Consider the following 27,505-nt stretch of genomic DNA (forward strand, 5'->3'; position numbering starts at 1 on the left):
TTTCTTCATTGTATTTTACTGATTTTTTTCAGAATTAACATTCTGATGTTCAATAAGACATAAATAGAGATGACATATTTGTCTATCATCATTGTCTTAAAGTCCTCCTCTCATAAAATGGCTTAATACCAATACAAATAACAGTCACTAAGTCACATAAATCTCAAATCATTCAACCCTTACAATCTAATGAATAAGATTAAACAGACATAGATTTAAGATACTTTCCAAAAAACATATAGAGGCAAGATGTATTGAAACAAGACATGCCAAATAAATTGTATGACATAGTTCAAGGCTTTTCTAGATTAATTAATTACATGATTTTTGTGGAAATACAACAGAATTTTGCTAACGATGAAAGATTTCCAAAATGAATTATATATAAATTCTTGTGGGGTTTTTTTTTTTTTTTTGGAGATGGGGTCTTTCTCTGTCACCCAGGCTGGAGTGCAGTGACGTGATCTTGACTCACTGCAACCTCCACCTCCCAGGTTCAAGCAATTCTCATGCCTCAGCCTCCCAAGTAGCTGGGACTATAGGCGTGTGCCACCATGCCCAGCTAATTTTTGTATTTTTAGTAGAGGCGGGGTTTCACCATGTTGGTCAGGCTGGTCTCGAACTCCTGACCTCAGGTGATCCACCCACCTCCGCTTCCCAAAGTGCTAGGATTACAGGCGTGAGTCACCTTGCCTGGCCGAATTATATGTAAATTCTTTATGGAACATCTCTGATAAGAATGTTTTGAGAATTATTCATAAAGAATTAATGCTATCATCTCATAAAATTTTACCCTGATATTCTGCAATGATCAGTAATTTCCTTCCTATATTGATTGCATGGTGAATTATCTGCTGCTGCTTCTGGATGTGTGCCCTGTTAAAATGCCTTCCAATATTACTTACATTTGTGGGGTTCCTCAAGAGGAAAAAATAAATGATATCAATTAAGAAGTCATGAATAAAGCCCTTCCTACACTTTTATATAATATTTCACAAGAGTGAAATGAAGTGAGAGCTCGAAGAAAATGTTTTCTCAAAATCTTTAAATTCATAGGATTTCTCAAAAGTGTAAATATTCTGGTGTTGAGCAAAGCTTGACTCATGACTAAAGGAGTTCCCATAGTCTGTCCATTCACAGAGATTTGCACCATTATGAATTTTTTGTTCAGTAAAATATGAATGGTGACTAAAGATGTGGCTACTTTTCTTGCATCCATAAGGTTCTGCATCAGTATGAATTCTCTTATGTCGTGTAAGCTGTGAACCCCAAATAAAAGATTTCCCACATTCTTTACATACATAAGGTTCCTCACCAGTATGCATTCTCTGATGTCGAGTAAGTTGTGAACCCCAGAGAAAGGCTTTTCCACATTCTTCACATTCATATGGCCTCTTTCCAGTATGAATTTTCTGATGTCGATTAAGTTCTGAACCACGAAGAAAGGTCTTCCCACATTCCTTGCATTCATAGTCTCTCTCACCAGTATGAATTTTCTGATGTCGATTAAACTCTGAGCCATGAAGAAAGGTCTTTCCACAATCCTTACATTCATAGGATTTCCTCTCATTATGAATTTTCTCATGTTGAGCAAGATACGAAGGCCAAGTAAAAGTCTTCCCACACTGCTTACATTCATAAGGTTTCCTGCCAGTATGAATCCGCTGATGTCGAGCAAGGTGTGAGCTCCAAATATAGGCTTTCCCACATTTCTCACATTCATAAGGTTTCCTACCAACGTGAACATTCTGATGTTGAGCAAGATTTGAACCACGAATAAAGGCTTTTCCACATTCCTTGCACTCATGAGATTTCTCACCTGTATGAATTCTCTGATGCTGAGTTAGGTGTGATCCACGAGTAAAAGCTTTCCCACACTCCTGACATTCATAAGGTTTTTCACCAGTGTGAATTCTCTGATGTTTAATAAGATGTGATCGCTGACTAAAGGCCTTTCTACATTCATTACATTCATAGGGTTTTTCACCAGTATGAATTCTCTGATGTCGAGTAAGATCTGAGCCACAACTAAAGGCCTTCCCACATTCCTTACATTCATAAGATTTCTCACCAGTATGAATTCGCTTATGGACACTAAGCTGTGAATGAAATCTAAAGGCTTTCCCACATTCCTTACATTTAAAAGGTTTCTCACCAGTATGAATTCTCTTATGACCAGTAAGACTTGAACGTAAACTAAAAGACTTCCCACATTCTTTACATTCATATGTTTTCTTAACAGTGTGAACTGTCTGATGTTGAGTAACTTCTGAATCAGGAAGAAAGGTATTCTCACATTCTTTATCTTCACAGAATTTCACAATTGTGTGAATTAACTGATGTTGAGTATGATCTGAGCCAGAAATAAAGGCTTTCCCCAATTCTTTAAATTCATTCAGTTTGTCTCCTGTGTTAAGTCTCTGGTGTAGATTAAAGGCTGTGTGCTGGTTAAAAGTGGGCCTTTTTTCACAGGTGAGTATCACCTGCTTGAAACATTCCTCTTGATTATCTTGTAGTGTTTGAAACTGAACATTGCCTTCCCAATCACCTCTAAAACATAAACATTCAAGGCTGTGGTTTTTACAAATTTTCATTATTTCCAGTTGGGCTATTTCTCTCTCACAAATGCCATTTTTTGGTAATAACTTCTTGGTCTGACACCTGGACTGCATGTCTGAAAAATAAGATAAAAACATCATACTGTTTTATGTACAAAAAGCAATAAAACTTCTAAAATAGATGTAGAAAATATTGAAATAAAGCATATGAGAAGTGAATGGCTTAAAAAATTCTCAAATATGAGCAATATGAAAAAAAGGGCAAGAAATAAGTAGAAATTTAAAAGAAATAATGTAAGTTGAGTCAAGTGATGAGAAGTATATTTTATTTTGATCATATTCATCTGAGGAGCTCAATAAAAAATGATTATCCAGGTATCACCTCAATAACAGAATAATAAGTCATAAAATATCTACAAGTTTGCAAGTACTATGGTGAATGTCTTATATAATTCAGAGCTTAAAAACAGGAATGCTGGGAAATGGCAGAGTATCAGTCCAATATGAGGGAAGCAATCTGATCCAGAGTTACCAAACTAGGATCTCAATACCAGGGTATGCTGTATTTAGGTTAAAGGAGATAATTATGGGTGATAGTTTAGACAGAAAAATAGTTTGAAGCCAGGTACAGTGATTCACACCTGTAATCCCAGCACTTGGGAAGGCTGAGGCAGATTGCTTGAGCTTAGAAGTTCGAGACCAGCCTAGGCAACATGGCAAAACCCCATCTCTATAAAAAAGCAGCCAAGAATGGTGGTGCATGCCTGTGGTCCTAGCTACCTAGAAAGCTGAGGTGGCAGGATCACCTGAGCCTAGAAGGTTGAGGTTGCAGGGAGCCATCATCACACGACTGCACTCGAGCATGGGTGACAGAGTGAAACCCTGTCTTAACAACAACAAAAAATTAGTTTGAGAATTTTTTTCAAGGGGGAAGGAGTCAGGCAAAAGCTGAGAATAAGTAGGACTCTTCCGTGACTCATTTTTTAAAATATATATTTAGGATCAAGTACTATTGTTTTCAGTTTTTCTTGGGGGACAGAGCAAGTACTCTAGCAGTGACTCAATGAATTGAAAGGCAGTTTAGTTATGAAGTATGAGCAGTAATGTACTGCAATGGAAAGAGGACAAACTGCAGTTTCAGACTCCAGTTCTCTTTACTAAAACTACTTTTTAGGTGATTGGAAAATTACTGAGCTTGACTGAGCTCTTAATTTTTCATATCATAAAAAGGAATAAATCATCAGTTTGCAGAGGTTTGTTGCAAGGATTGGGAATAATATGCTATTTCTATTAAGTGCCTGACACAGGATAAGTGTGGAATAATCAGTAGATGATGATGATTATTAGAGAGGAAAAGCTGGGGAATATGGGGAACTAGACAAGTCAGAGTTTGTCTTTTTTTTTTTTTTTTTTTTTTTTTGAGATGGAGCCTCACTCTGTCACTGCACTCCAGGTTGGAGTGCAGTGGCGTAATCTCAGCTCACTGCAACCTCCACCTCCTGGGTTCAAGCAATTCTCCTGCCTCAGCCTCCCAAGTAGCTGGGATTACAGGTGCCCACCACCATGCCCAGCTAATTTTTGTATTTTTAGTAGGGATGGGGTTTCGCCATGTTGTCCAGGCTGGTTTTGAACTCCTGACCTCAGGTGATTCGCCCGCCTCGACCTTCTAAAATTCTGTGATTACAGGCATGAGCCACCGCGCCTGGCTGGGCTTGTCTTTTATGACACTGTGCTCTTCTGGTTGTACTTCATGTGCCCTAACCGTTCTTCTGCCACTTCCTCCTCACTGTGACCAGAAACTGTTATCACCCATTACTCTAATTCTCAGCTAAGCAGTCTATTAGGTCTTCTCTTAATGTTCCCTGTATGCAGAAATGTATGGCCATGCTCCAGTCACAGAAGAGAACAAAAAGTTTCTTAAGAGATAATATATTCTTTGTTAATTCTGTTAAACCTAAAATGAGCAAATACATAAATGTTGGTTGAAAGAATGAACTAATAAGAATGAACTAACAAATGCAGGCAATGTACAATCAAGGAGAAGCTAGGAAAAATGAGAAAAATTCAAAAGGGATGGGTAAAATTTAAAAAATGAGGTCAAAAATGTTTGGTTTGGTTTTGTTTTTTTACAGAATGAAGAATTTTATGAAAATCTAAATTTCAAAAAAGGGAGATGGGAAGGAACTTGATCCAAATCATAGATAAAATAAGCGCCACTGGAGAAAAGAATGGTACTTACCTTTTTGTTACATGAGTGAAAAATGAGAGCACAAAAATAGACCAGTGTTTGGAGTGAAGAGAAAGTTCTTTTGGAAAAAGTTTTGTCTCTATCTAGGCCTCAGACCTTTTTTTTTTTTGAGATGGAGTCTCAAAAAAATCTCAGCTAACTGTGACCTCTGCCCCCCAGGTTCAAGCAATTCTCCTGCTTCAGCCTCCCGAGTAGCTGGGACTACAGGTGTGTGTCAGCACACTGGCTAGTTTCTGTATTTTTAGTAGAGATGGAGTTTCACCGTGTTGGCCAAGGTGGTCTCGAACTCCTGATCTCAGGTGGTCTGCCTGTCTCAGCCTCCCAAAGTGCTGCAATTACAGGAGTGAGCCACCGCACCCAGCCAGTTTTTGTTTTTGTTTTTGTTTTTATCCCAAGACAGAGTCTTACTCTGTTGACCAAACTGGAGTGCAGTGGCATGATCTCAGCTCACTGCAACCTCTGCCTCTCTGGTTCCACAATTCTCCTGCCTCAGCCTCCCACGTAGCTGGGACTATAGGCATGCATCGCCATGCCCGGCTCATTTTTTGTATTTATTTATTAATTTTTTAGTAGAAATGGGGTTTCACCATGTTGCCCAGGTTGGTCTTAAACTCCTGAGCTCAGGCAACCCACCAAAGTGCTAGGATTACAGGCGTGAGCCACCATACTTGGCCCATTTTTTGGTCTTAAGGGGGGATATTCCAGACCAGTATTTTAGAGGTGTTGCTGCCTCACTATGCAGCTGAGCTGTTGTCCACAACAATGGCCTCCTGGTGCCTGTTCAGCCCTCACTCACCTGGGCAAGGTCCTCTTGTCTCATCCCTCAAAATCTTCCAGGGCTCTTTCCCTTTCTCCAATAAAGAGAACACTTCTGGCTGATAAATGCAAAGACCTGCCCAGAAGATAAGAAACAGCAAAGAACCACATTGTAAAGATTCTAAAATTTGCGACTACTTCTTTGGTTACTAAGGAAGAGAAACAATTACAGGCAGGGCAAAAATAAGTTATAAAGGATGGGAAAGATGGAGGTGCCCACTGATGATAACTATAGCCAGATTTACAAAGCACAAACCATTTTCCAGAAAACAAAGGTCAGAAGTTACCCTGGACATTTAAAAGACAATTAAAAAAAAAATCACAATACAGAAAGCAGGAATTTCTAAGGTAAATGCCAAATCTTACCCAGTGAGACCAAGTTGCTGTAGTTCTCCAACATCACATCTCTGTATAAATCCCTCTGTTCCAGGTCCAGGCACTCCCACTCCTCCTGACAGAAATCTACAGCCACATCCCTGAACATCATCAGCTATTGAAAGAACAAGTCCAGGTATTAATGGTGAACTTTTAAAAAATAATAACCCCTTTAGATGAAAGGGGAAAGGCTGGAAAGGGGCACTGCAGGGAGTAGGGCATATACTGGGGAAAAAACTGGAGTTGGCTGCCTGTGGTTTCAGGGGAAATGACATGGGAATAAGCGTGACTAAAGCCAAGTGTCTACATGCTCGTTTTTTTTGTTCTTTTTTGAGACAGAGTCTTGCTCTGTCACCCAGACTGGAGTGCAGTGGTGCAATCTCGACTCACTGCAACCTCTGCCTCCCAGGTTCAAGTGATTCTTGTGCCCCAGCCACCCAACAGCTAGGATTACGTATGCGCACCACCGCGCCAGGCTAATTTTTTGTATTTTTAGTAGAGACAGGGTTTCTCAATGTTGGCCAGGCTGGTCTTGAACTCCTGACCTCAAATGATCCACCCACCTCGGCTCCCAAAGTCCTAATGAGCCACTGCACCTGGCTACATACTCATAAAAACTCCTGTTGCTCAGTCACCACATCTTTATGATCTTCAAATCACAAATACCAAAACATCAGAATGGCAGCCCAGAATAACAGACATCATATGAGTTTTTTGTTGATACCACTGAGAGGCTACAACAGCCTGGAAGAACCCCAGATTTATTATGTGAGAAAAGTAGGGGGTTTTGTTGGTTGTAAGGAGTCTCTACTGTGCACAAACAGACTTGTGCATACAGTCTTTGGCCCAGGTAACTGTCCTTTGCTTAAGCTACTACTTTTAGTTGAATTTTCTATTAGTTTAAATTGAGAGAATTCTCAAGAGATACACTCCCTGAATATTATTTTCTATGGACAATGTGTAGAATCTCCAGGCTCTTTGCTAAGCAGCTGACAGTCAGCAAATTGAGTGTCATAAGAGATTACTGTGAAAGTCATCAAATGAGTTTTTTGTTGATACCACTGAGAGGCTATACCAGCCTGGAATAACTAACCCTGGATTGTTAATTATATTAATCTCTCATTAATTTCCTGGAAAATTCCAGATCTCTTTGAACTCAACCTCCCATCGTATTGGCTAAGGAAAACATCACAAAGGGCCACATACCTAAATGAATACCAACCAACACCAACTCCCATCTTGATTAAATACAACATCCCATTCTACAGAGTAAATAAAAGCCTTTATGTAGTATGTCCCCTTTAATTGTTCCATCCCATCTTGTTAAGCTACGGGTTTGAAATGAAAAGTCTTTACTGTTCCCCTTAAGGAAATGTATTTCTCCTCTTCAGTGCTCTGCCAGATTAGGACACAGGAGATACTGAAAGCCCTGGTGGATAGATTTGGTCATACTGGTTGGAGAAAAGAGATATCTAGGGAAAGCATTGGACTGTTTCAGTCATTACTTATGACTATCAGTAGTGATTCAAGTAAGCAGTTAAGGATAAGCAATAAAAATATTCACATGATTTGATATAAATGGGTTATATTTTTGGAGAGAGGCAATTCCAACTCACATGGACCATGACTTAACATTCCAAGTCTACCAGTCCTTCTCTGGATTCTTCTCTTGGTGAGGCAGTGTGCTGGGAAAGCAGAGCTAGAAAGAAAAAATCACGAGGTCAGGCCTTTCTCAGAGCGCTCAAATGGACAAACAGGAATGCCATTTTCTTCCTTGGAGGTAGGTCAGAAGGAACCTGAAGAAATCCTGGCCCTATCCAAAACCAGAGAGAGTCAACAAAAGCAGGATGAAGTTTCAGTCTAATCACTTATGCCAAAATCATGACATGGGATCAGGATACTACTAGATAAGTCAATTCTGGCTTGCCCTAAACTCATATATACATACATTAACATTTATCCTCAAGCCACCTATGAATGTCAGTTACTTGTCTCATTTAAAAGATCAGGAAATGGGTCACTTGCTCAAATTCACTATTAGGAAATATCATAGGTTTGCTGAATGCAAAGCTTGTTCACTTGGAATACCTCTGGATTTCAGGATTTTTTATTTTACTGAGTGAAGGATGAGCTGGACCTTTCCCTTATCGGAGCAGCCCATGATCTCTGCCTCCTGTGTTTTCATTGACACTGAGCAGCAGGGTGACTTTTTCATGAAAGGAACGCAAAGATGGAAGGAAGGCTGGGTTGGGCGAGTAGTCAGTTTTGTGAAGCAAGGACTATTATTAAAGAAATATATTGAAGCCTCTCTGAGTCTAGCTTTGCACTTAGCAAAAGGGAATCAGATAAATAAGTTGCAGGACTAACTATCAAGGAATTCACAGTCAGAAAAGTAAAGAGGCAATTACAATACTGTAGGAAATAAAGGTAATCGTGGTTATGAAAGGAGCCAACTAGTTCTAAGGAGCCCAAACCAAAACTAGTTTTTAAGAGAAAGTTTCCTGTAGGAGATGGTACTTCAGCTGACTCTTGAGGGGCTGTTCTGTGTGGGAAATGCGCGAGGGGAGAAGAAAAGAAACACACACGATACCTTTAAGAGTAAACAACCTTTATCCCACGTAAATGGCAATGCAGATATTGCAAATGATATAATAAGCAAATTGCAATGAGAAGGGGAGAAGGGAAAATATATATATACTTACATACACATACATATATATACACACACACATACATATACATATATATATATTTTCACCAAACTGTGAAGGATTCACCACCAGACTGGAAAGCAACAGCCTGGGCTCCAGGGTCACACATTACACTCACCAGACTATGGAGGATTCATCACCAGACTGGGAAGCAACAGTCTGGGCTCCAGCGTCGGCCACCCCTCTGTGCACAGACGAGGAGAGGTCTCGTGAAGCTTTGGCGCAGTCTGGGACCTTAGCTCTTTTTGTAACAAGTTGTTTGGCATGAGGCCCAGTCACAAGGGCCCTGATTCACGACTGGGCTCAAGGAACACAAAAAGGTCAAGTCGTTTTTGCGATTGTCTGTTGTTTTTCAATAACTAATGTATAGGAATAGATTGAAATAGAGATTTCTCTGAAACAGCACTGGATGAGTGCCTCAGGGGGCTCACACAACCTGTCCTGGGACTTGGTGACCACTGTTTGTGTCCATGTTCAACTGAGTTCAAATTTAATATTTAACTTCTCCTCCACAGGGGCTCACCAGAGAAGACAGGGCAAGGTAAGGGGGATATCCTAGCAGACGAAACAACATGTGCCAGTCAAGCAAAGGTATCTTTGTGCATTCGAGGAACACAGAGTGAGAGGAAAGACCAGTGGCAGGTGGGGATGTATAAAGCAGGGATCCTGTTATGAAAAGCTCTAAAAAAATAGGCTATAGCACTTGGATCTTATTTCAGAAGTAATAAGAAAGCATTCTGCATTTTTAAAGTAAGGTTTAAAAATGTTTCTAATTAAAGATAAAGTTGGTGTGAGAGGGTAAAGACAATCTGAGGCGTTCATAAAAATTCCATGTAAAGCATGTAGTATGAATTGGTCCTAGGAGACAGAGAGCTTCAGCGGCATAGAGAACTTTAAGAACTTTTCCAAGAGTGGAGGGCTGGAGAATAAATTGTGAACTAAAATATATTTTGTGTTTGAGAACATGAAGAACTTGAAAGTGACTATTACACAGTTTTAAGAAAAAAACTAGTTCTTTAAAATAATTTAAAAAAATTTTTTAGCCGGGCACAGTGGCTCACACCTGTAATCCCAGCACTGTGGGAGGCCAAGGCAGGTGGATCACCTGAGGTCGGCAGTTCGAGACCAGCCTGACCAACATGGAGAAACTTTGTCTTACCTAAAAATATAAAATTAGCCGGGCATAGTGGCGCATTCCTGTAATCCCAGCTACTCAGGAGGCTGAGGCAGGAGAATCGCTTGAACCTGGGAGGCGGAGGTTGCAGTGAGCCGAGATCACGCCATTGCACTCCAGCCTGGTCAACAAAAGCGAAACCCCATCTTGAAAAAAAGAAAAAAAAATATTTTTAGAGACAGCATCTAAACTGTCAGTCATGCCGGAGTACAGTGGTGCAATCACAGTTTACTGTTGACGCAAACTGCTAGGCTCAAGTGATCCTTCCACCTCAGCCTGCTGAATAGGGTGGGACTACAGGCATGCACCACTTTGGCTAATTTATTTTATTTTTGTCGAGACGGGGTCTCGCTATGTTGCCCAGGCTGGTCTTAAACTCCTGGCCTCAAGAAATACTCTCCCACCTTAGCCTCCCAAAGTGCTGGAATTACAGGTGTAGGCCACCATGTCTAGCCAAGAACTAGTTCTAATCCTGATATTCCTCCTCCTGGAAACCATGTAGACAGAAACAAGAAAATCAAAGTAAATCCCAACCACCAGGAAACTAAGAAAATGAACAGACTCCAAATTATTTGGAAATGTGAAAAGAAAATGAAAGAACGGAATGTGTGTGGAAGGCACAGTGATGCTACAAAGCAAAACAAATGAGAAATATCCATTCCCATGGGGAGTAGACCATATCCTCAATGAAAGGGTCTGTGAGCAGGAATAATGTCAAAAGGAGGTGGTAAAAGGAGGCCTGAAGATGTCAGGGGGATCAAGGTGGCAAAAACACATTGGCTATATTCATTAAAAAAAAAAAAAAAGCTTTATTGAGATGTAATTCACACACCATACAATTAAGCCATTTACAGTCAACAATTCAATGCTTCTTAGTATATTCACAAATATGTGCAACCATAAGTCAATGTTAGAATATTTTCATCACTTCAAAAAGAACCTCTATCCCCTTAGGCTATATCACTACCTGGCCTCCCCACCACCACACTTGCCCCATACTTAGCCTTAAATAATGACTAATCTACTTTCTGTCTCTATAGATTTCCCTATTCTGGACTTTCATATGAATGGAATAACATATGTGGACTTGTTACTGGCTTCTTTCATTTAGCATAAGGTTTTCAAGGTTTATCCAAATTGTAGCATGAATCAGTACTTCATTCCTTGCTATGTCTGAATACTATTTCTGTAGATGAATAGAACACATTTTGTTTACCCATTCTTCTATTAATGGAAATTTGGGTTGTTTCCACCTTTTGACATTATTATTATTATTTTTGAAACTGAGTTTTGCTCTTGTTGCCCCAGCTAAAGTGCAGTGGTGCTATCAGGGCTCACCACAGTCTCCGCCTCCCGACAGTTATTTTTAAAATGCCCAGCCAACAATTATTTTTAAAATGCTGCTATGAACATTCATGTAAAAATTTTTGTTTGAGGCCGGGCGTGGTGGCTCATGCCTGTAATCCCAGCACTTTGGGAGGGCGGAGGTGGGCAGATCACGAGGTCAGGAGATCGAGACCATCCTGGCTAACACAGTGAAACCCCGTCTCTACTAAAAATGCAAAAATTAGCCAGGCGTGGTGGCTCATGCCTGTAATTCCAGCTACTCAGGAGGCTGAGGCAGGAGAATCACTTGAACCCAGGAAGCGGAGGTTGCAGTGAGCCGAGATCATGCCATTGTACTCCAGCTTGGGCAAAAAGAGTGAAACTCCATCTCAAAAAAAAAAAAAAAAAAAATTTGTTTGAATATCTATTTTGTAGTTTTCAGAGTATAAGTTTTATTTTCTATACAGAAGATCATGTCATCTGCAAATAGAGATGCTCTTACTTCTGTTCCAATCTTTACTCTAGTGTCTTTTATTTCTTTTACTTCCCCAATTGCCAGTACAATGTTAAACAGAAGTGGGGATCTTTGTCTGGTCCCTGATCTTAGAGGGAAAACATCCAGTCTTTTACCATTAAGTATGATGTTGGCTGTGGGTTTTTCCTAGATATCAGGGTGAGGAAATTCCTCTTTATTCCTAGTTTGTAGAGTGTGTGTGTTTTTAAAAATCATAAAAGGGTATTGGCTTTTGTCAAATGCCTTATCTCTATTGAGATGATTGTGTGATTTTTGTTTTTTATTCTGTTGATATGATACATCACATTAACTGACTTTTGATGGTAAGCCAACCTTGCATTCCTGGGATAAATCCCACTCAGTCATGTTATATAATTCATTTTAGATGTTACTGGATTTGGTTTGCTAGTACTTTGTTGAGGATTTTTACACCCATATTCTTATGAGATATACTTTCTCTGGTTTCAGTATCTGGGTAATACTGGCCTCATAAAATGAGCTGGGGACTTGGCTGTATTCCTTAATTATAGCAGAAGACACTGGGTAAACTCAGAGCTGATAATAGGAGTCTTCCTGAACCAGTTGAGCTTCTGAATGGCAGAGAAGGCCTGGCTATTCAAAGGGAGCCAAATTTTTTAAAAATTGTCTTCTTCTGGGGTAACAGAGGAAGAAACTCTTGAGCAAAAAAACCTTAAAAACTACCCTTGCCCCATTCACTTTTTTCTCAGGAAAATACCAGTGACAGCTATTCCAGAAAAATCTATTACATCCTCTCCAAAATATAAATTAGATATAACATGCCTAAGATAGTAGGCTGAGGTGGGCAGATCACGAGGTCAGGAGATTGAGACCATCCTGGCTAACACGGGGAAACCCTGTCCTTACTAAAAATACAAAAAATTATCCAGGTGTGGTGGCATGTGCCTGTAGTCCCAGCTACTCAGGAGGCTGAGGCAGGAGAATCACTTGAACCCAGGAGGCAGAGGTTGCAGTGAGCCAAGATTGCGCCACTGCACTCCAGCCTGGCGACAGAGCAAGACTCTGTCTCAAAATAAATAAATAAATAAATAAATAAATACATACCCACAAAAAGCAAAGTTTTAAAAGTGTGTCAAAATTCCCCATGTACAAAAAAACTCACTAAAAAAGTCAGAGAAGATGAAAATTATCACCCAACATTGCAGTCTGATTTTTAAAAAAGTATGATGTAATTGCAGCTCTAAAACAAGACCACAAGCAAAAATATGTGATCTCAGGAAAGAAGAGAAAGTAATAGATAGACCATAGGTGGGAGTTAGTAGAATTCAAGACTGAAAGAGAAAATAGGCTAAATCACATCAGAAATGAAGAATAAACTAGCTAGGTGCAGTGGCATGTGCCTATAGTCCCAGCTACTTGGGAGACTGAGTCTGGAGGATTGCTTGAGTCCAGGAGTTCAAGGTTGAGGCCAGCCTGGACAACACAGTGAGATCCCATCTCTAATCAATAAATAAATCAACTACAAGGTGCATAAGATCTGACAAATGCCACAGAAAGTATAGTATGGAACAAAGAATACAGAAATTAATGAACAGAACAAAATTTAACAAAGAAAGGGATGAAAATCATTTGAAGAAGAAATGAAAAGAGAGATCCAATATGTAAAAGGCAGAGCACCTAAAGACGAAATCCAAATTAAGAGGATATATCTAAAACTATGGTTTTAGCTGTATATCATATATATATATAAACTACAGTTTTAATACTCAAGATGAATTTCATAAAATAAAGTGTAAATATAAATCATGAAAAGTAAAACCATATTACAGGTGAAAATGACCCAAAATAGTACCAAAACATTACCTAATAAAATTATTTGACTACAACTCATGGGGAATCAAGATAAAAATATAAAGTCACCTATAAGAAAAAGGAAATTCAGTTGTCATCAGACTTCTCCAGTGCTAAATTCAGTACCCCAAACAGTGGGGTAAATCTTCCAATATACTTGTGAGAAAAACAAACGAAGGAGTCAAAACATTTTTATATCCAGCCAAGCTGTCATTCGAGTACAAAGGATATAAGGAGTTTCATATCCTTTGATATGACACAACTTAGGAAATACTGTTGATATGCGCTCTTTGAGAAGAAACTACTAGAAGACATATTCCAGCCACAAAAGAGACAATAGTGAAAGTTTCAGCAAAAGAATAGTAATGATGCTGAACATATTTAAATGCAAATCTAAATAAAATAGAGTGGAATTATGGTAGCCAGCATCCTGGATAGCCCCAAAGGTACCCAGTATATGGTATTCACAACACTGTGTATCTGCCTCCTATACTGAATAGGATTAACTTGTATACCAATAAGGTACTGTGGAAATGATAGGTATGAGATAGATTATAAAAGATACTGTGGCTTCCACCTTATGCTCTGGAGAAAGCCAGTTGACATGTCAAAGGGACACTTAAGAAGTCCCATGGAGAGGTCCAGATGGTGAGAAACTGAGGTCTATTGCCAATAGCCACATGAGAGCCATGTTGGAAGGTGATCCTCTAGTCCCAGTTGATAGCAGCCCTGGCCAAGAGTGTGACTGCAACCTCAAGAGACCCCGAGCCAGAACTTCCCAGGTAAGCCACTCCTGAACTCCTGATCCACAAAAAATGGTGTTAAGATAATAAATATTTATTGCTATTTTAGGGTAATATGTTTTACAGCAATAGATAACTAATATAGAAATGAAGATTAGAGAATAGAAAATAGACTAGCTCTAGCTTACTGATTGCCTCAATTGTGGTAACTGAGAGATAAAGGGTGTCATTTCAAGCTGAAAATCAAGGGGAAGAAATTTAGAAATGTTTAAGAGTACAGCCAGGGCAGGAGGATTGCTTGAGGCCAGGAGTTTGAGGCCAGACTAAGCAGAAGAATGACCTTGTCTAAAAAAAACAAAACAAAACAAAACAAAACAAATGTGAATACAAATGTAAGTCAAACAGGGCAAAATGTCAACTAAATTTCAACATACAAACAAAAAGTAGGAAATTTAAATTTAAAATGACAGCACTTAGCAGGAAAAATTCAAATTCCTATAACTAAATCTAACAATATATGTAATGTACAATGTCTTTTTGTTTGTTTTTGAGACAGAGTCTCACTCTGTCACCCAGGATGGAGTGCAGTGACACAATCTCGGCTCACTGCAACTTCCGCCTCCTGGGTTCAAGTAATTCTCCTGTCTCAGACTCCCGCGTAGCTGGGACTACAGGTGCCAGCCACCATGCCAAGCTAATTTTTGTATTTTTAATAGAGACGGGGTTTCACCATATTGTTCAGGTTGGTCTCGAACTCCTGACCTCAGGTGATCCACCTGCCTCAGCCTCCCAACGTGCCGGGATTACAGGTGTGAGCCACTGTGCCCGGCCTGTACAATGTTTTTATATTAATTACTACAAAAGAAGACCTAAACAAATGAAATAATTTATCATATTCTTGGGATGAAAGGCTGATAATTTTCAAGGTGTCAGTTTCCCCCCAATATAGTGGTATAGGAAGCTTAAAAGTAAAAGGATAGCAAAAGATATACCATGCAAATCATAATCAAAATAATGTTCAGGTGGCTCTAATATCAGATACAGTAGATTTCAGAGCAAATAGCATGGAAGAAAGGATGGTCTTTCAATATACAGGGTGCCAGGTCAACTGAATTTATATGAGGAAAACAAATCATGATTTCCCCTCATGACATACACAAAAATCATTTCCAGGTTTATATACCTACATGTGATAGATAAATATAGATGAAAATACAGAATATCTTCATACTTTGGGGATAAGCAAAGATTTGAATAAGATAAAGAGAGTATACCCCATAAGAGAAAAATGATAATGATCAGACATTTTAAAAAGCAATTTCTGTTCATCAGAAAAGAGTGAGTGGGCTGGTCACGGTGGCTCATGCCTGTAATCCCAGCACTTTGGAAGGCTGAGGTGGGCAGATCACCTGAGGTCAGGAGTTCGAGACCAGCCTGACCAACATGGAGAAACCCTGTCTCTACTAAAAATACAAAATTAGCCAGATGTGGTGGCACATGCCTGTAATCCCAGCTACTCAGGAGGCTGAGGCAGGAGAATCACTTGAACCCGGGAGGCGGAGGTTGTGGTGAGCCAAGATCACACCATTGCACTCCAGCCTGGGCAACAAGAGCGAAACTCCATCTCCAAAAAAAAAAGGGAAGACAGTGAGTGAAAATGCAAACCTTGGGCTAAGAGATGATATATACAATACACAAAGCTGACAAGGGACTCACATTCAGATTATACGAAGAACTCTGAAGGATTAACAATGAAAGACAAGTTCCCCAACAGCTAGGCTAAGAACTTGAACTGGCACTTCCCAAAGGAAGATACCCAAATGGACAATGCACATGAAAACAAAAGCACTCAACTTCCTTAGTCGTCAGTTAGGAAAACCACAATGCAATATCACTACATATCCACCATATTGGCAAACATTTTACAGTCTGACAATGCCATGTGTTAACAAGAAGATGGATCAATTGGAATTTGCATAAACTGTTGATGGGAACTTTTAACTGGTGCAGCCATTTGGGAAAACTGACAGTATCTGCTTAAGGAGATTCACATACTCTTACTAATTCCTCTCCTTGAAATAACCCAATAGAAATGCATACATGTAAACACAAAATGACAAGTGCAAGAATGCTCTCATCATGATTATTCATGAGAATAATGTCTGTATATATGATAAACTTCAATAAAAAGCCTAGTTAGGAAGAAATACAGCATATTACAAGGCAAATACAAACCAAAAAATAAGCAGAGGCCATGATCTTGAGCATGCTAAAGGCTGCAATTCATAATAAGCATATAACAATCATTAATATCTGTATATCAACTAACAAAACAACAACAACTTTCATAAAGCAAAAGTTACAGGTTATATAAGAAATAAAATTTCGGCCGGGTGGGGTGGCTAATTCCAGCACTTTGGGAAGCCAAGGTGGGCGGATCACAAGGTCAGGAGTTCGAGACCAGCTTGGCCAATATGGTGAAACCACCTCTCTACTAAAAATACAAAAAAAATTAGCCGGGCATGGTAGCACACGCCTGTAGTCCCAGCTACTCAGGAGGCTGAGGCAGGAGAATTGCTTGAACCCAGAGGTTGCGGTGAGCCGAGATCACATCACTGCACTCCAGCCTGGGCAACAGAGGGAGACTCTGTCTCAAAAAAATAAATAAATAAGGGCCGGGCACAGTGGCTCAAGCCTGTAATCCCAGCACTTTGGGAGGCTGAGACGGGCAGATCACAAGGTCAGGAGATTGAGACCATCCTGGCTAACATGGTAAAACCCCGTCTCTACTAAAAAATACAAAAGGCCGGGCGCGGTGGCTCAAGCCTGTAATCCCAGCACTTTGGGAGGCCGAGGCGGGCGGATCACAAGGTCAGGAGATCGAGACCACAGTGAAACCCCGTCTCTACTAAAAATACAAAAAATTAGCCGGGCGCGGTGGCGGGCGCCTGTAATCCCAGCTACTCAGGAGGCTGAGGCAGGAGAATGGCGTGAACCCGGGAGGCGGAGCTTGCAGTGAGCCGAGATCGCGCCACTGCACTCCAGCCTGGGCAACAGCGTGAGACTCCGTCTCAAAAAAAAAAAAAAAAAATACAAAAAACTAGCCGGGCAAGGTGGTGGGCGTCTGTAGTCCCAGCTACTCGGGAGGCTGAGGTAGGAGAATGGCGTGAACCCGGGAGGCGGAGCTTGCAGTGAGCCGAGATCCAGCCACTGCACCCCAGCCTGGGTGGCAGAGCGAGACTCCGTCTCAAAAAAAGATAAATAAATAAATAAATAAAATAAAAATAAAAATAAATAAAATAGAATACAATTTCATTAATACATCTCTCTCAATCCAAGACAAATCAAGTGCAAGGCAAAAAGTAAGTATAGACTGACCAGATGTTAGATCACAAATAAAAGTTCACTAAGTTCCAAAGTTTAAAAATAACACAATATAGCAAAACTGTAAATTATATTATTGGTGAAGTGGGGACCTACTTTACTGGAAGTGTTCGACATAATCAATACAGGCTGAGGTCCTCTTATGTCACAGGGATCGAGACTCCTCCACAACACTGAGGCCAAGACACTATACCACTGTATTAGTTTTCTACTGCCATGAGGTAGTGGCTTAAAATACAAATCTATTATCATATAGTTCAGTAGAAGTCTGAGTTGGGTCTTACTAGGCTAAAATCAAGGTGTTGGTAGGGCTGTGTTCCTTTCTGGAAGCTCCAGGGGAGAGTTCGTTTTCTTATGTTTTCCAGCTTCTAGAGGCCACCAACATTCCTTGGCTCAAGGCCCACTTCCTCTCTGTAGCCAGCAATGTGGCATCTCTCTGACCATTCTTCTGCGGTCACACCTCCCTCTGACTTTAAACTCAGCCAGGAAAGGTTCACTGACTTTAAGGACCTGTGTCATTATATTGGTCCAACAAGTTAATCGCCCCCATTTCAAGGTTCTTAACTTAATCCCCTTTGCAAAGTCATTTTTGCCATATAAAGTACCATAGTCCTAGTTTCCAGGGATTAGGAAGTAAACATTGGTTGCAGGGCCATCATTCTGCCTACCTTGACCACTTTTATGGCTTCTATCTTAAACTTCCTTCTGAGAGATACTCGGTGAAGGAAATAATGTATACAGTGGTCCATTTCCAAGACAAAGTGCCTAGAATCAGTGTAGGTAAGCAAACTACAGAAGAAACAGGATATACTAGGCCCCTGCTTGAATACATGATGCCTACTTGTCAGCCTCCCGCTTTCTCCCTTTCCCCCACTTAGTTGCCTTCACCCAAACCAAAGTTTAGTCTAAGACGAAAGTTTGCTAGCCTGCAAAATAGCTCGTTTTGTCTGCTCTTATCAGCCTGCCCAGCTACTTAGGTCATAAGTCAAATACCTGAAGAGCCCCTGAACTAGCTAGGGTTGCAATGCATTGTGGGCTGCAACCAAATGCAGCAAGGCAAGCCTAAAAAAAAAAACACACCTGGCCGGGTGCAGTGGCTCATGACTGTAATCCCAGCACTTTGGCAGGCTGAGGTGGGTGGATCACGAAGTCAAGAGATCGAGAACATCCTGGCCAACATGGTGAAACCCCATCTCTACTAAAAATACAAAACTTAGCTGGGCGTGGTGGCACGTGCCTGTAGGCCCAGCTACTCGGGAGGCTGAGGCAGGAGAATCGCTTGAACCTGGGAGGCAGAGGTTGCAGTGAGCCGAGATTGCATCAAAACAAAAAACAAAACACCTGAAGCCCCTACCCAACAATCAATAGGCAATGCCCGGGAAGATTGTGACCCCATAGTACTCAGCCTATGAGGAACCAGGGGAGGAACCTGTGCACTAGGGGATAAATTGCTTGTTGAAACTGTTGGGTGTGCCTATCAGACACCGATCTTGCAAGACCATCATTAAAAGTCTCACTTTCGCTGTTCTCCGGGTCTCTGAGTCCATTCTTTGGGACAGGTAAGTTTATTTCTCACACCCAAGAAATCATCTTTCACTACCCCAACGTTCTCTCTCCAAAAACTGACTTGAATCCAACCAGAATAAGTGTCAATCCAACCTTGTATTTACATTTGTCTACTATAAGAAGCCCCGAATTTCTAGTCAACTGTCTTTTCAGACACTGTACTCCATCAAGTCCCATTTGTCCCCTTTTCTCATTCTTCCCAATTCTCAACACTTTTCCTGTATGCCTTCATAATGGAATTCATAATTCATTAACAACCAACCCCTCTTTTATCTTCAGCCACTTCCGTGAACACGTCCTAACATTCTGAGTCTAACAGAAACCAGGCTCTATCTAGAGGACTTTGCAGCCCTCTCAACATTTCCCCGGCTACAGCCTCTTACCAGTGGGTCTGAAAATGGAACAGATGGCCGGCCTCCCTGTTGTTCATTACCTTCAGACCCTTCTCCCTCCTCCACAAACTCTAGTTTTGAATTTCCTGCCATGAGATTATATATAACTCACCACATGTCACTTTTGTTGACCTCTACCAAACACAGGCTCCTCTCTGCAGCGCGATTATCCTTTTCTATTTTTTAAATTCTTGCATTTTTAACTACACCCACACAGATGAGCCTTGTTTACTTATCCTTGCCTGGACTTTTCCCCTCTCATGGCTCATTTCCAACATGTTGATGGGTTGTTTTCCCCAGCCCTCTTCCCCCACCTGCTGCTCCATTTCTCGGCCCCAATTTTTTTTTTTTTTTTTTTTTTGAGACGGAGTCTCGCTCTGTCGCCCAGGCTGGAGTGCAGTGGCACAATCTCGGCTCACTGCAAGCTCCGCCTCCTGGGTTCACGCCATTCTCTTGCCTCAGCCTCCGGAGTAGCTGGGACTACAGGCGCCCGCGCCTGCGCCCGGCTAATTTTTTCTATTTTTAGTAGAGACGGGGTTTCACCATGGTCTCGATATCCTGACCTTGTGATCCGCCCGCCTCGGCCTCCCAAAGTGCTGGGATTACCGGCGTGAGCCACCGCGCCCGGCCTCTCTGCCCTAATTTACTGAGAAACTCTTGAACTATGTTGTCTACACTGTCTCCCATTCTTCTCCCCTCCTTCTAGGTTGCCCTCACTCCAATCCAGCTACCGGCCAGCACAAAAACTGCTCCCTACACATTCACGAAGGACTATGTCACTCATTGCAAGGCTCAATTCTTTGTTTTTGGCCCCATAGCGGCTATCACCACCTTTACGAACGTAGTCACGCACAACGCGACGCAGTCATATGTATCACGTACATACAGTCACATTTAAATAGTCCATTAGGGTCACACACAGCGCCCGTCATCGTCGTGTGCGCGTACACGCGTGCGTACACACACACACACACACACACACACACACACGAGAAGCTCCCGTCGCGGCCCCGCTCCTGCATCAATTTCGCTCTCGCATCCACAGCTCCCATCGCGATCGCTCGCCCCCACGCTCCCTGGCCGGCAAAGTCACCAACTCCAAAGACGTTAGCACCTCACTCCCCTCAGCCCCGGCCTCGGGCCCTGCGGAGTCATTCGGCTTCTGTGTGTCAGAGTCACTCACCCGGCCCTAGGGTCCCTTGATGGTGGAAGGTTCCGCGATCTCCCTATCATCCCTAAAGGCACAGAGGGCTGACAGGAAGTTGCCCGGGGAACGGTGCACTCTGGGAAATGTAGTTCAGAGCCTGGGCCGCCTTTAATTGACTGGGACACCGCGGTCACCATTAACGGACCCTGGATTTGAGACCCATCCCCTCGCTGGGCAAAGACATCGCCCACACACCGCTCACATCTGCGACCGAGAACTTCCAGAATCCCAGCCCGCGTTTAGGAAGCTTCAGCGGAGGCCTGCAGGCTGCCCTACCTCTGCAAACGGCACCCAGCCCTGGGAACAGGACAGTAAGCCCAGGCCATCTTAGGCTGGAAGTAACCTTGGCCCCGAGGGCCTCTGGGAAATGTAGTCTAGAGCCTGGAACACTGCAGAAATGCCCCCAGGGGATGGTGCGATTATTTTCAGCAGGAGCTCGCGCGTGGGCCTCTGACCCATGTGGTGTGGCGGGAAAGTCCTACAAGACTGTGCCAAGCAAGTGGCTTGTCTGTCCCGTCTCTGCCCGAGCCTCGGCCCAGCTGGGTGGACACCTCTTATCCTACAAGTACCAGCCTGGGATAGAACGAAGGAGAAACGGTCCATGGGACACAGCTACATGCCCAGCCCTACAGGGGTACCCTGCCTGGAAATCCATGAGAACCCCTCCTAATACCTTATTCCCATCCTCCAATCGCCCTTAAAGTGTTTGGTTTCAATTAATGTTTATAGTCACATTAGTATTGTTTTATAAATTCTATTCATGCCATTCTTTTTGCTGAAGTACACATTTGCCAGGTTTTATTTGCTTCTCTTTTAGATGTACATCATTTAGATCTACATCTAAACTTTCTGACAGAGGAGTAATTTTTTTCAGTACTTTCAAACTCATCAGATAATTAAAAGTTTTCTTCTTTGTTTTTATTGTGAAACAGAAAATACTTGAAGTGCATAAAATGTCTAAGGTCAGTATAACTCCACACAAGTGTTGGTATCTCAAGAACAAATGCCCATTCTATGTGATCATTTCTTTTTCTTTCTTTCTTTTATTTATTTATTTATTTTTATTTTTTTTATTTTTTTGAGACGGAGTCTCGCTCTGTCGCCCAGGCTGGAGTGCAGTGGCCGGATCTCAGCTCACTGCAAGTTCCGCCTCCCGGGTTCACGCCATTCTCCTGCCTCAGCCTCCCCAGTAGCTGGGACTACAGGCGCCCGCCACCTCACCCAGCTACTTTTTTGTATTTTTTAGTAGAGACAGGGTTTCACTGGATTAGCCAGGATGGTCTCGATCTCCTGACCTCGTGATCCACCCGTCTCGGCCTCCCAAAGTGCTGGGATTACAGGCTTGAGCCACCGCGCCCGGCAAAAGATGTATAGTTTTCAACAACAACATCAAATTACAAGACACATGAAAAGGCAAGAAAACTCATGACACTCTCAAGACATAAAAGCAAAAAGCAAAAACAAACAAACAGAGGTAGACTCAGATGGGATTTCCCCAGGCGTTTGAGGCTGCAGTGAACTGTGATTGCACCACTGCACTCTAGCCTGGGCAACAAAGCAAGACCCTATCTCAAAAGTTAAAAGAAAAGAAAATGAAAAGATATGATGTAGATGTTGGAACTATCTAAAAAGGAATTTAAAATAACTATTATTAATATTTTCAAAGCTTTACCATGATGTTTTTCAACCAGAGGTGATTTTGTTCTCCAGGAGATATATGGCAGAGTATGGAGAAGTTTTTGGTAGTCATAACTGGAGAGGTGCAATTTGCATTTAGAGGACAGAGGTCAGGGATGCTACTAAATACACTACAAGCACAGGATAGCTTGCCACAACAAAGAATTATCCAGTCCCAAATCATGGTCCAAGGTTGAGATGCCCTAAGTAATCAAGACAGTGTGTTTTGGTGAAGGATAGAAAGATAGATTAATGGAAGCAACAGGCTGGGTGTGGTGGCTCACGCATGTAATCCCAGCACTGTGGGATTAGTTCACCATTTGTGGACAGTAAATACTTACATAGACTCTGTGTTTTAATTGCATTTCCTTAGATTCTGTATTAGTCTATTTGGCACTCATTCATCAAGAGGCCAATTATATTAACTATATTTTCTTATTTTCTGTATTCTTGATGCTCTGGCATTTGGTGACCTTACAAAAAAACAGGGAGAGGCTGCTCCTCTTGGGCTAATTCCTAAAGATAATCACAATTTTCCAGTGATCACAGCTTACATATGCAAACCAACCAATCCTGAGTCTATACCTCTCTGATACTGTGATGTAATAAGAAATATATATTTTGGTCTTCATCCATATCCATGGTTCTTGGCTCATGCATCCTAAAGCCCTTGTAGTTTCCTAAACAGAGTATTTTCTGTTAAAACACTTGTTCTTGGCCGGGCGCAGTGGCTCAAGCCTTTAATCCCAGCACTTTGGGAGGCCGAGATGGGCGGATCACGAGGTCAGGAGTTCGAGACCATCCTGGCTAACACGGTGAAACCCCGTCTCTACTAAAAAATACAAAAAACTAGCCAGGCGAGGTGGCGGGCGCCTGTAGTCCCGGCTACTCGGGTGGCTGAGGCAGGAGAATGGCGTAAAAACCCGGGAGGCAGAGCTTGCAGTGAGCTGAGATCCGGTCACTGCACTCCAGCCTGGGTGACACAGCGAGACTCCGTCTCAAAAAAAAAAAAAAAACACTTGTTCTTAGCCGGGTTCGGTGGCTCACACCTGTAATCCCAGCACTTTGAGAGGCCAAGGCGAGCAGATCACGAGGTCAGGAGTTCGAGACCAGCCTGGCCAACATGGTGAAACCCTGTCTCTACTAAAAATACAAAAATTAGCCGGGTGTGGTGACGCACATCTGTAATCCCAGCTACTCAGGAGGCTGAGGCAGAATTGCTTGAACCTTGGAGGCAGTGGTAGAAGTGAGCTGAGATTGCACCGCTGCACTCCAGCCTGGGCAACAGAGTAAGACTCTGTCTTGGGAAGAAACAAAACAAAAGAAAAACACTTCTTCTTTTGTCCTTGGTTATGTTCTGAATGTGTCCCCAAAATTAATATATTGAAACTTAATTGCCAATATGTTAGATTAAGAAGTGGAGCCCTTCACGCCTGTAATCCCAGCACTTTGGGAGGCCAAGGTGGGCGGATCACCTGAGGTCAGGAGTTTGAGACCAGCCTGGCCAACATGGTGAAACCCCGTCTCTACTAAAAATACAAAAATTAGCCAGGCTTGGTGGCATGTGCCTGTAATCCCAGCTACTCTGGTGACTGAGACAGGGGAATCACTTGAACCGGGGAGGGGACGTTGCAGTGAGCCAAGATCACGCCATTGTACTCCAGCCTGGGCGACAGAGAGAGACTCTGTCTCAAAAAAAAGAAAGAAGTCGAGTCCTTAGGAGGTGATTAGATTATGAGGGAAGAGCCTACATAGATGGAATTCGTGCTTTAAAAAAAAGGATTGAGGAGGCCAGGCGAGGTGGCTCACGCCTGTAATCCCAGCACTTTGGAAGGCCAAGAAGGGCACATCACAAGGTCAGGAGATGGAGACCATCCTGGCTAACACAGTGAAACCCTGTCTCTACTAAAAATACAAAAACTTAGCCGGGCGTGGTGGCGGGCGCCTGTAGTCCCAGCTACTCAGGAGGCTGAGGCAGGAGAATGGCATGAACCCGAGAGGCAGAGCTTGCAGTGAGCCGAGATTGCGCCACTGCACTCCAGTCTGGACGACAGAGCCAGATTCCGTCTCAAAAAAAAAAAAAAAAAAAAAACGGATTGAAGGAATGAGTCCAGCCGTTCAGTACCTTCTGACAAGTGGGGACACAGCATTCCTCCCCTCTGGAGGATGCAGCAACAAGGTCCTACCTTGGAAGCAGAGATCAGACCTAGCAGACACCAATCCTGCTGGCATCTCGAACTTCCCAACCTCCAGAACTGTGGGAAATAATTTTCCGTTATTTACAAATTACTTAGTCTCAGGTATTTTACTATAGAAGTACTAAGGGACTAAGACACTTCAGTTCCTGAAATAGCACCAGAGTAATAAATGTGAAAGATGTCTTTATTGTTCATAACCAACCCCTTTCAACCACAAGGGAGTTAATGAGGTGATGTTGGGAAAGCCCCTACATAACCACAGGATAGGGCAACCAAACATGTGATGAGAAGGTTGGAAAGTTCTGCCCTACCCGGTGACTTCTGGGAAAGGAAAAGGGTTGAAGGTTGAACTCATCACCAATCGCTGCTGATTTAGTTAATCATGCCTACGTAATGAAGCCTCCATAAAAACACAAAGGGCTCTGTTCAAACAGCTTATTTCCCAGACCTCCCACAAGCATTTAATTTTTTCTGTTCTTTAGGAGACATTGGTGGGGTAAACATACAAAAATGTGATTGCCTCATTCAACCAAGAGTCTTAGCCACAATTAAAAGATATTCAGACGGAGCTGCACAGGAATGTGATGTTGGAGAACTAGAGCAACAGAGCCACATTAGGTATAGATCGCTTCCCTGTATAGTCCAAATTTTGTTGTTTTTGTTTTTTGGGTCTTTGTTTGTTTGTTTTGTTTTAAGGAGTGGAGAGTTTAATAGGCAAGAAGGAAGGGAGAAGACAGTAGGAAGAAGTTCCCCCATACAGAGATGGGGTGTGGGGGTGGGAGGGGCTGCGAATCTCAGTTCACAGCAACCTCTGTCTCCCAGGTTCAAGCCATTCTCCTGCGTCAGCCTCCCTAGCAGCTGGGATTACAGGCGCACACCACCATGTCTGGCTAATTTTGTATTTTTAGTAGAGACGGGATTTCGTCATATTAGCCAGGCTGGTCTTGAACTCCTGGCCTCAAGTGATCCACCCGCCTCGGTTTCCCAAAGTGCTGGGATTACAGGAATGAGCCACTGCACTCATGCTGTTTTTTCTTTCTTTCTTTCTTTCTTTTTTTTTGTAGAGAGTATGCTGTTCAGGCTGGTCTCAAACTGCTGGGCTCAAGTGATCCTCCTGCCTCAGCCTTCCAAAGTGCTTGGGATCACTAGGCATGAACCACCATGCCCAGCCTTTCCTGCCATTGTTAAAAGCTTCAGGATTAGATTTTACGTCAGCATTTCCTGTTGTCATATACTTCCCGCCATCATATTTCAGCAACCTCTGCCACCTCCCAAAGTTTCTAGCTTAAAGAGTTATTGATTTCCTCCTAGTTCCCCTTTCTGTCAGTTTTTTAATTTTATATTTGTTTTCAAATAAGTCATCACATTGATTTTAAAAATTTAAACAAGATTATAGTGAAAAAAGGAAGTTTCCCTTTCACAATTTATCTTCCCCATATGCATAATGACGGGTTTTTTTTTAAAACTACTTTGAGTACTCATACTGATTTTGTTTTCTAGTTCAGAAGAAATGTCTGAATGTTAAATGTTTACATAAAAATGCTATTTTATTATATCAATAATGGAGCTTCCCCCCTTTGAAATTGCTGCTCCAGGAAGATACAAACTTATCACAATTTAAAGAGAAAATGAGACTTGGAGGTTCAGATTCCTCCACAGTCACAGTATCAGCTACCCATGCAGTGACCCACATTTAGGTGATTACACACATTCACACACAGATCCATACACGATCTTGCCCCCAGCCTCCACACACTCCATATGACCTTCCCACCCGCAAAGGTGCACACATCTTGACCTCACCTTTCTCACACATGCACCAATCTTACTGGCACGCGGTTTCTTTCACTCAACTACCCAGACACCCCTCATCTCACCAGCACAAGCAGTCCCACCGCAGTCTTACACACACTCGAGCCTTCCTTTGCCCAGTCTCGCATGCGTGACTGGGATCGCAGATTTGTCCCCTTCCGACTCCCCATCCTGATTCGGTCTCAGACGCTCGGGTCCCATATTGGAGTGCACTCTCCCGGCTCCTCCACACGCTACGCAGCTGCCCGCCTCAAGAGCGTCTGCGTGCTTCCAGCATTAAGTGGAATTCCGAGCAGCCTCCGGGGCACAGTTAGTCTAGTCACTGCGGCCAGACTCCCGCCTCAGGACCCAGAGGACGCAGCCCACTTACTTTGGCTGGGCCCATCCAGTCTCCGGCGAGGCTTGGACTACGTTTCCCAGGAGACCTTGCGGTCCAGTATGTCTCCCGGGGAGGGGCGGAAGCCCGGGAGCCGCCCTCTGAGGCTGGGCGGGGTGAAAGAAAACTTGCTCCAGAGGAGTTAAACAGGCAAGAAGGACTTGGTTGAAGACTGTTGCAATAGTCAACTTCCAATACAACAGCAGCTGGAGATTTATAACTAACGGGCTGGGTGAAGGAATTAAAGCATGGTAAATTACTAAGAGGAACTCAAGTATCAAGGGTGGGGGGATTGTTGCTAAACTGGCTTAGCTGGATTCTTGCTGAAGTGGGGTTCGCAGGCTATGGAGGAGGTCTGGCCAAACAAAAAGGGCTCAGAGGAGCCTGACTAAAGCTTGGTCTAGGGAGTCCTTGTCAGGTGAGACTCCCGGAAGGCTCCGATGGGCAGCTCACCTCAAATATTTAGTTTTGTTGGTGCCAGATTCCGCGCCACAGGAATCGGGATGGCTGGGCTGTAGCTTTCGGCAACCTGTCGCTTTCTGGACTACACTTCCCAGAAGCCTCTAGGCTCAGGGCTCTCTCCCGCGATAACTAGATA

The 27,505-nt window shown here is 42.6% G+C and overlaps 3 protein-coding genes and 1 long non-coding RNA gene across 13 annotated transcripts in view; 3 read left to right on the forward strand and 1 right to left on the reverse strand.

The window, feature by feature from the left end:
- ZNF790 (zinc finger protein 790) lies at positions 1-27,453 on the reverse strand. Of its 7 annotated transcripts, none has more exons than XM_065536546.2 (5): positions 27,361-27,453; positions 7,614-7,696; positions 5,989-6,112; positions 5,603-5,698; positions 1-2,674 (listed from the first exon to the last, which is right to left on the reverse strand). In XM_065536546.2, the coding sequence occupies exons 2-5, from the start codon at positions 7,620-7,622 to the stop codon at positions 993-995; spliced, it is 1,911 nt and encodes a 636-aa protein (XP_065392618.1). In that variant the 5' UTR covers positions 7,623-7,696; positions 27,361-27,453; the 3' UTR covers positions 1-992. The 7 variants fall into 7 exon arrangements, with proteins under 7 accessions (XP_065392618.1, XP_015296573.2, XP_015296574.2 ...); XM_015441087.4 differs by lacking the exon at positions 27,361-27,453 and adding an exon at positions 26,902-26,942; XM_015441088.4 differs by lacking the exon at positions 27,361-27,453 and adding an exon at positions 21,121-21,184.
- LOC107128222 (uncharacterized) lies at positions 4,664-7,289 on the forward strand. Of its 2 annotated transcripts, XR_010583623.1 has the most exons (3): positions 4,664-4,789; positions 6,053-6,133; positions 7,142-7,289. It is a non-coding gene; the product is annotated as an uncharacterized lncRNA (long non-coding RNA). The 2 variants fall into 2 exon arrangements; XR_012427528.1 differs by lacking the exon at positions 7,142-7,289 and having other exon boundaries at positions 6,053-6,296.
- The window catches only part of LOC102121732 (uncharacterized), a 101,783-nt gene continuing 101,303 nt past the window's right edge, over positions 27,026-27,505 (forward strand). For both annotated transcript variants that reach the window (XM_074023340.1, XM_074023341.1), the window contains exon 1: positions 27,026-27,158. The gene's annotated coding sequence lies outside the window, so the exon portion shown is untranslated. The remainder of the gene's footprint in view (positions 27,159-27,505) is intronic.
- Positions 27,026-27,505, forward strand: part of ZNF345 (zinc finger protein 345) — a 32,096-nt gene continuing 31,616 nt past the window's right edge. For both annotated transcript variants that reach the window (XM_074023352.1, XM_074023353.1), the window contains exon 1: positions 27,026-27,158. The gene's annotated coding sequence lies outside the window, so the exon portion shown is untranslated. The remainder of the gene's footprint in view (positions 27,159-27,505) is intronic.

The sequence above is a fragment of the Macaca fascicularis genome, chromosome 19 (genome assembly GCF_037993035.2).
Source record: "Macaca fascicularis isolate 582-1 chromosome 19, T2T-MFA8v1.1".
NCBI lineage: Eukaryota > Metazoa > Chordata > Mammalia > Primates > Cercopithecidae > Macaca > Macaca fascicularis.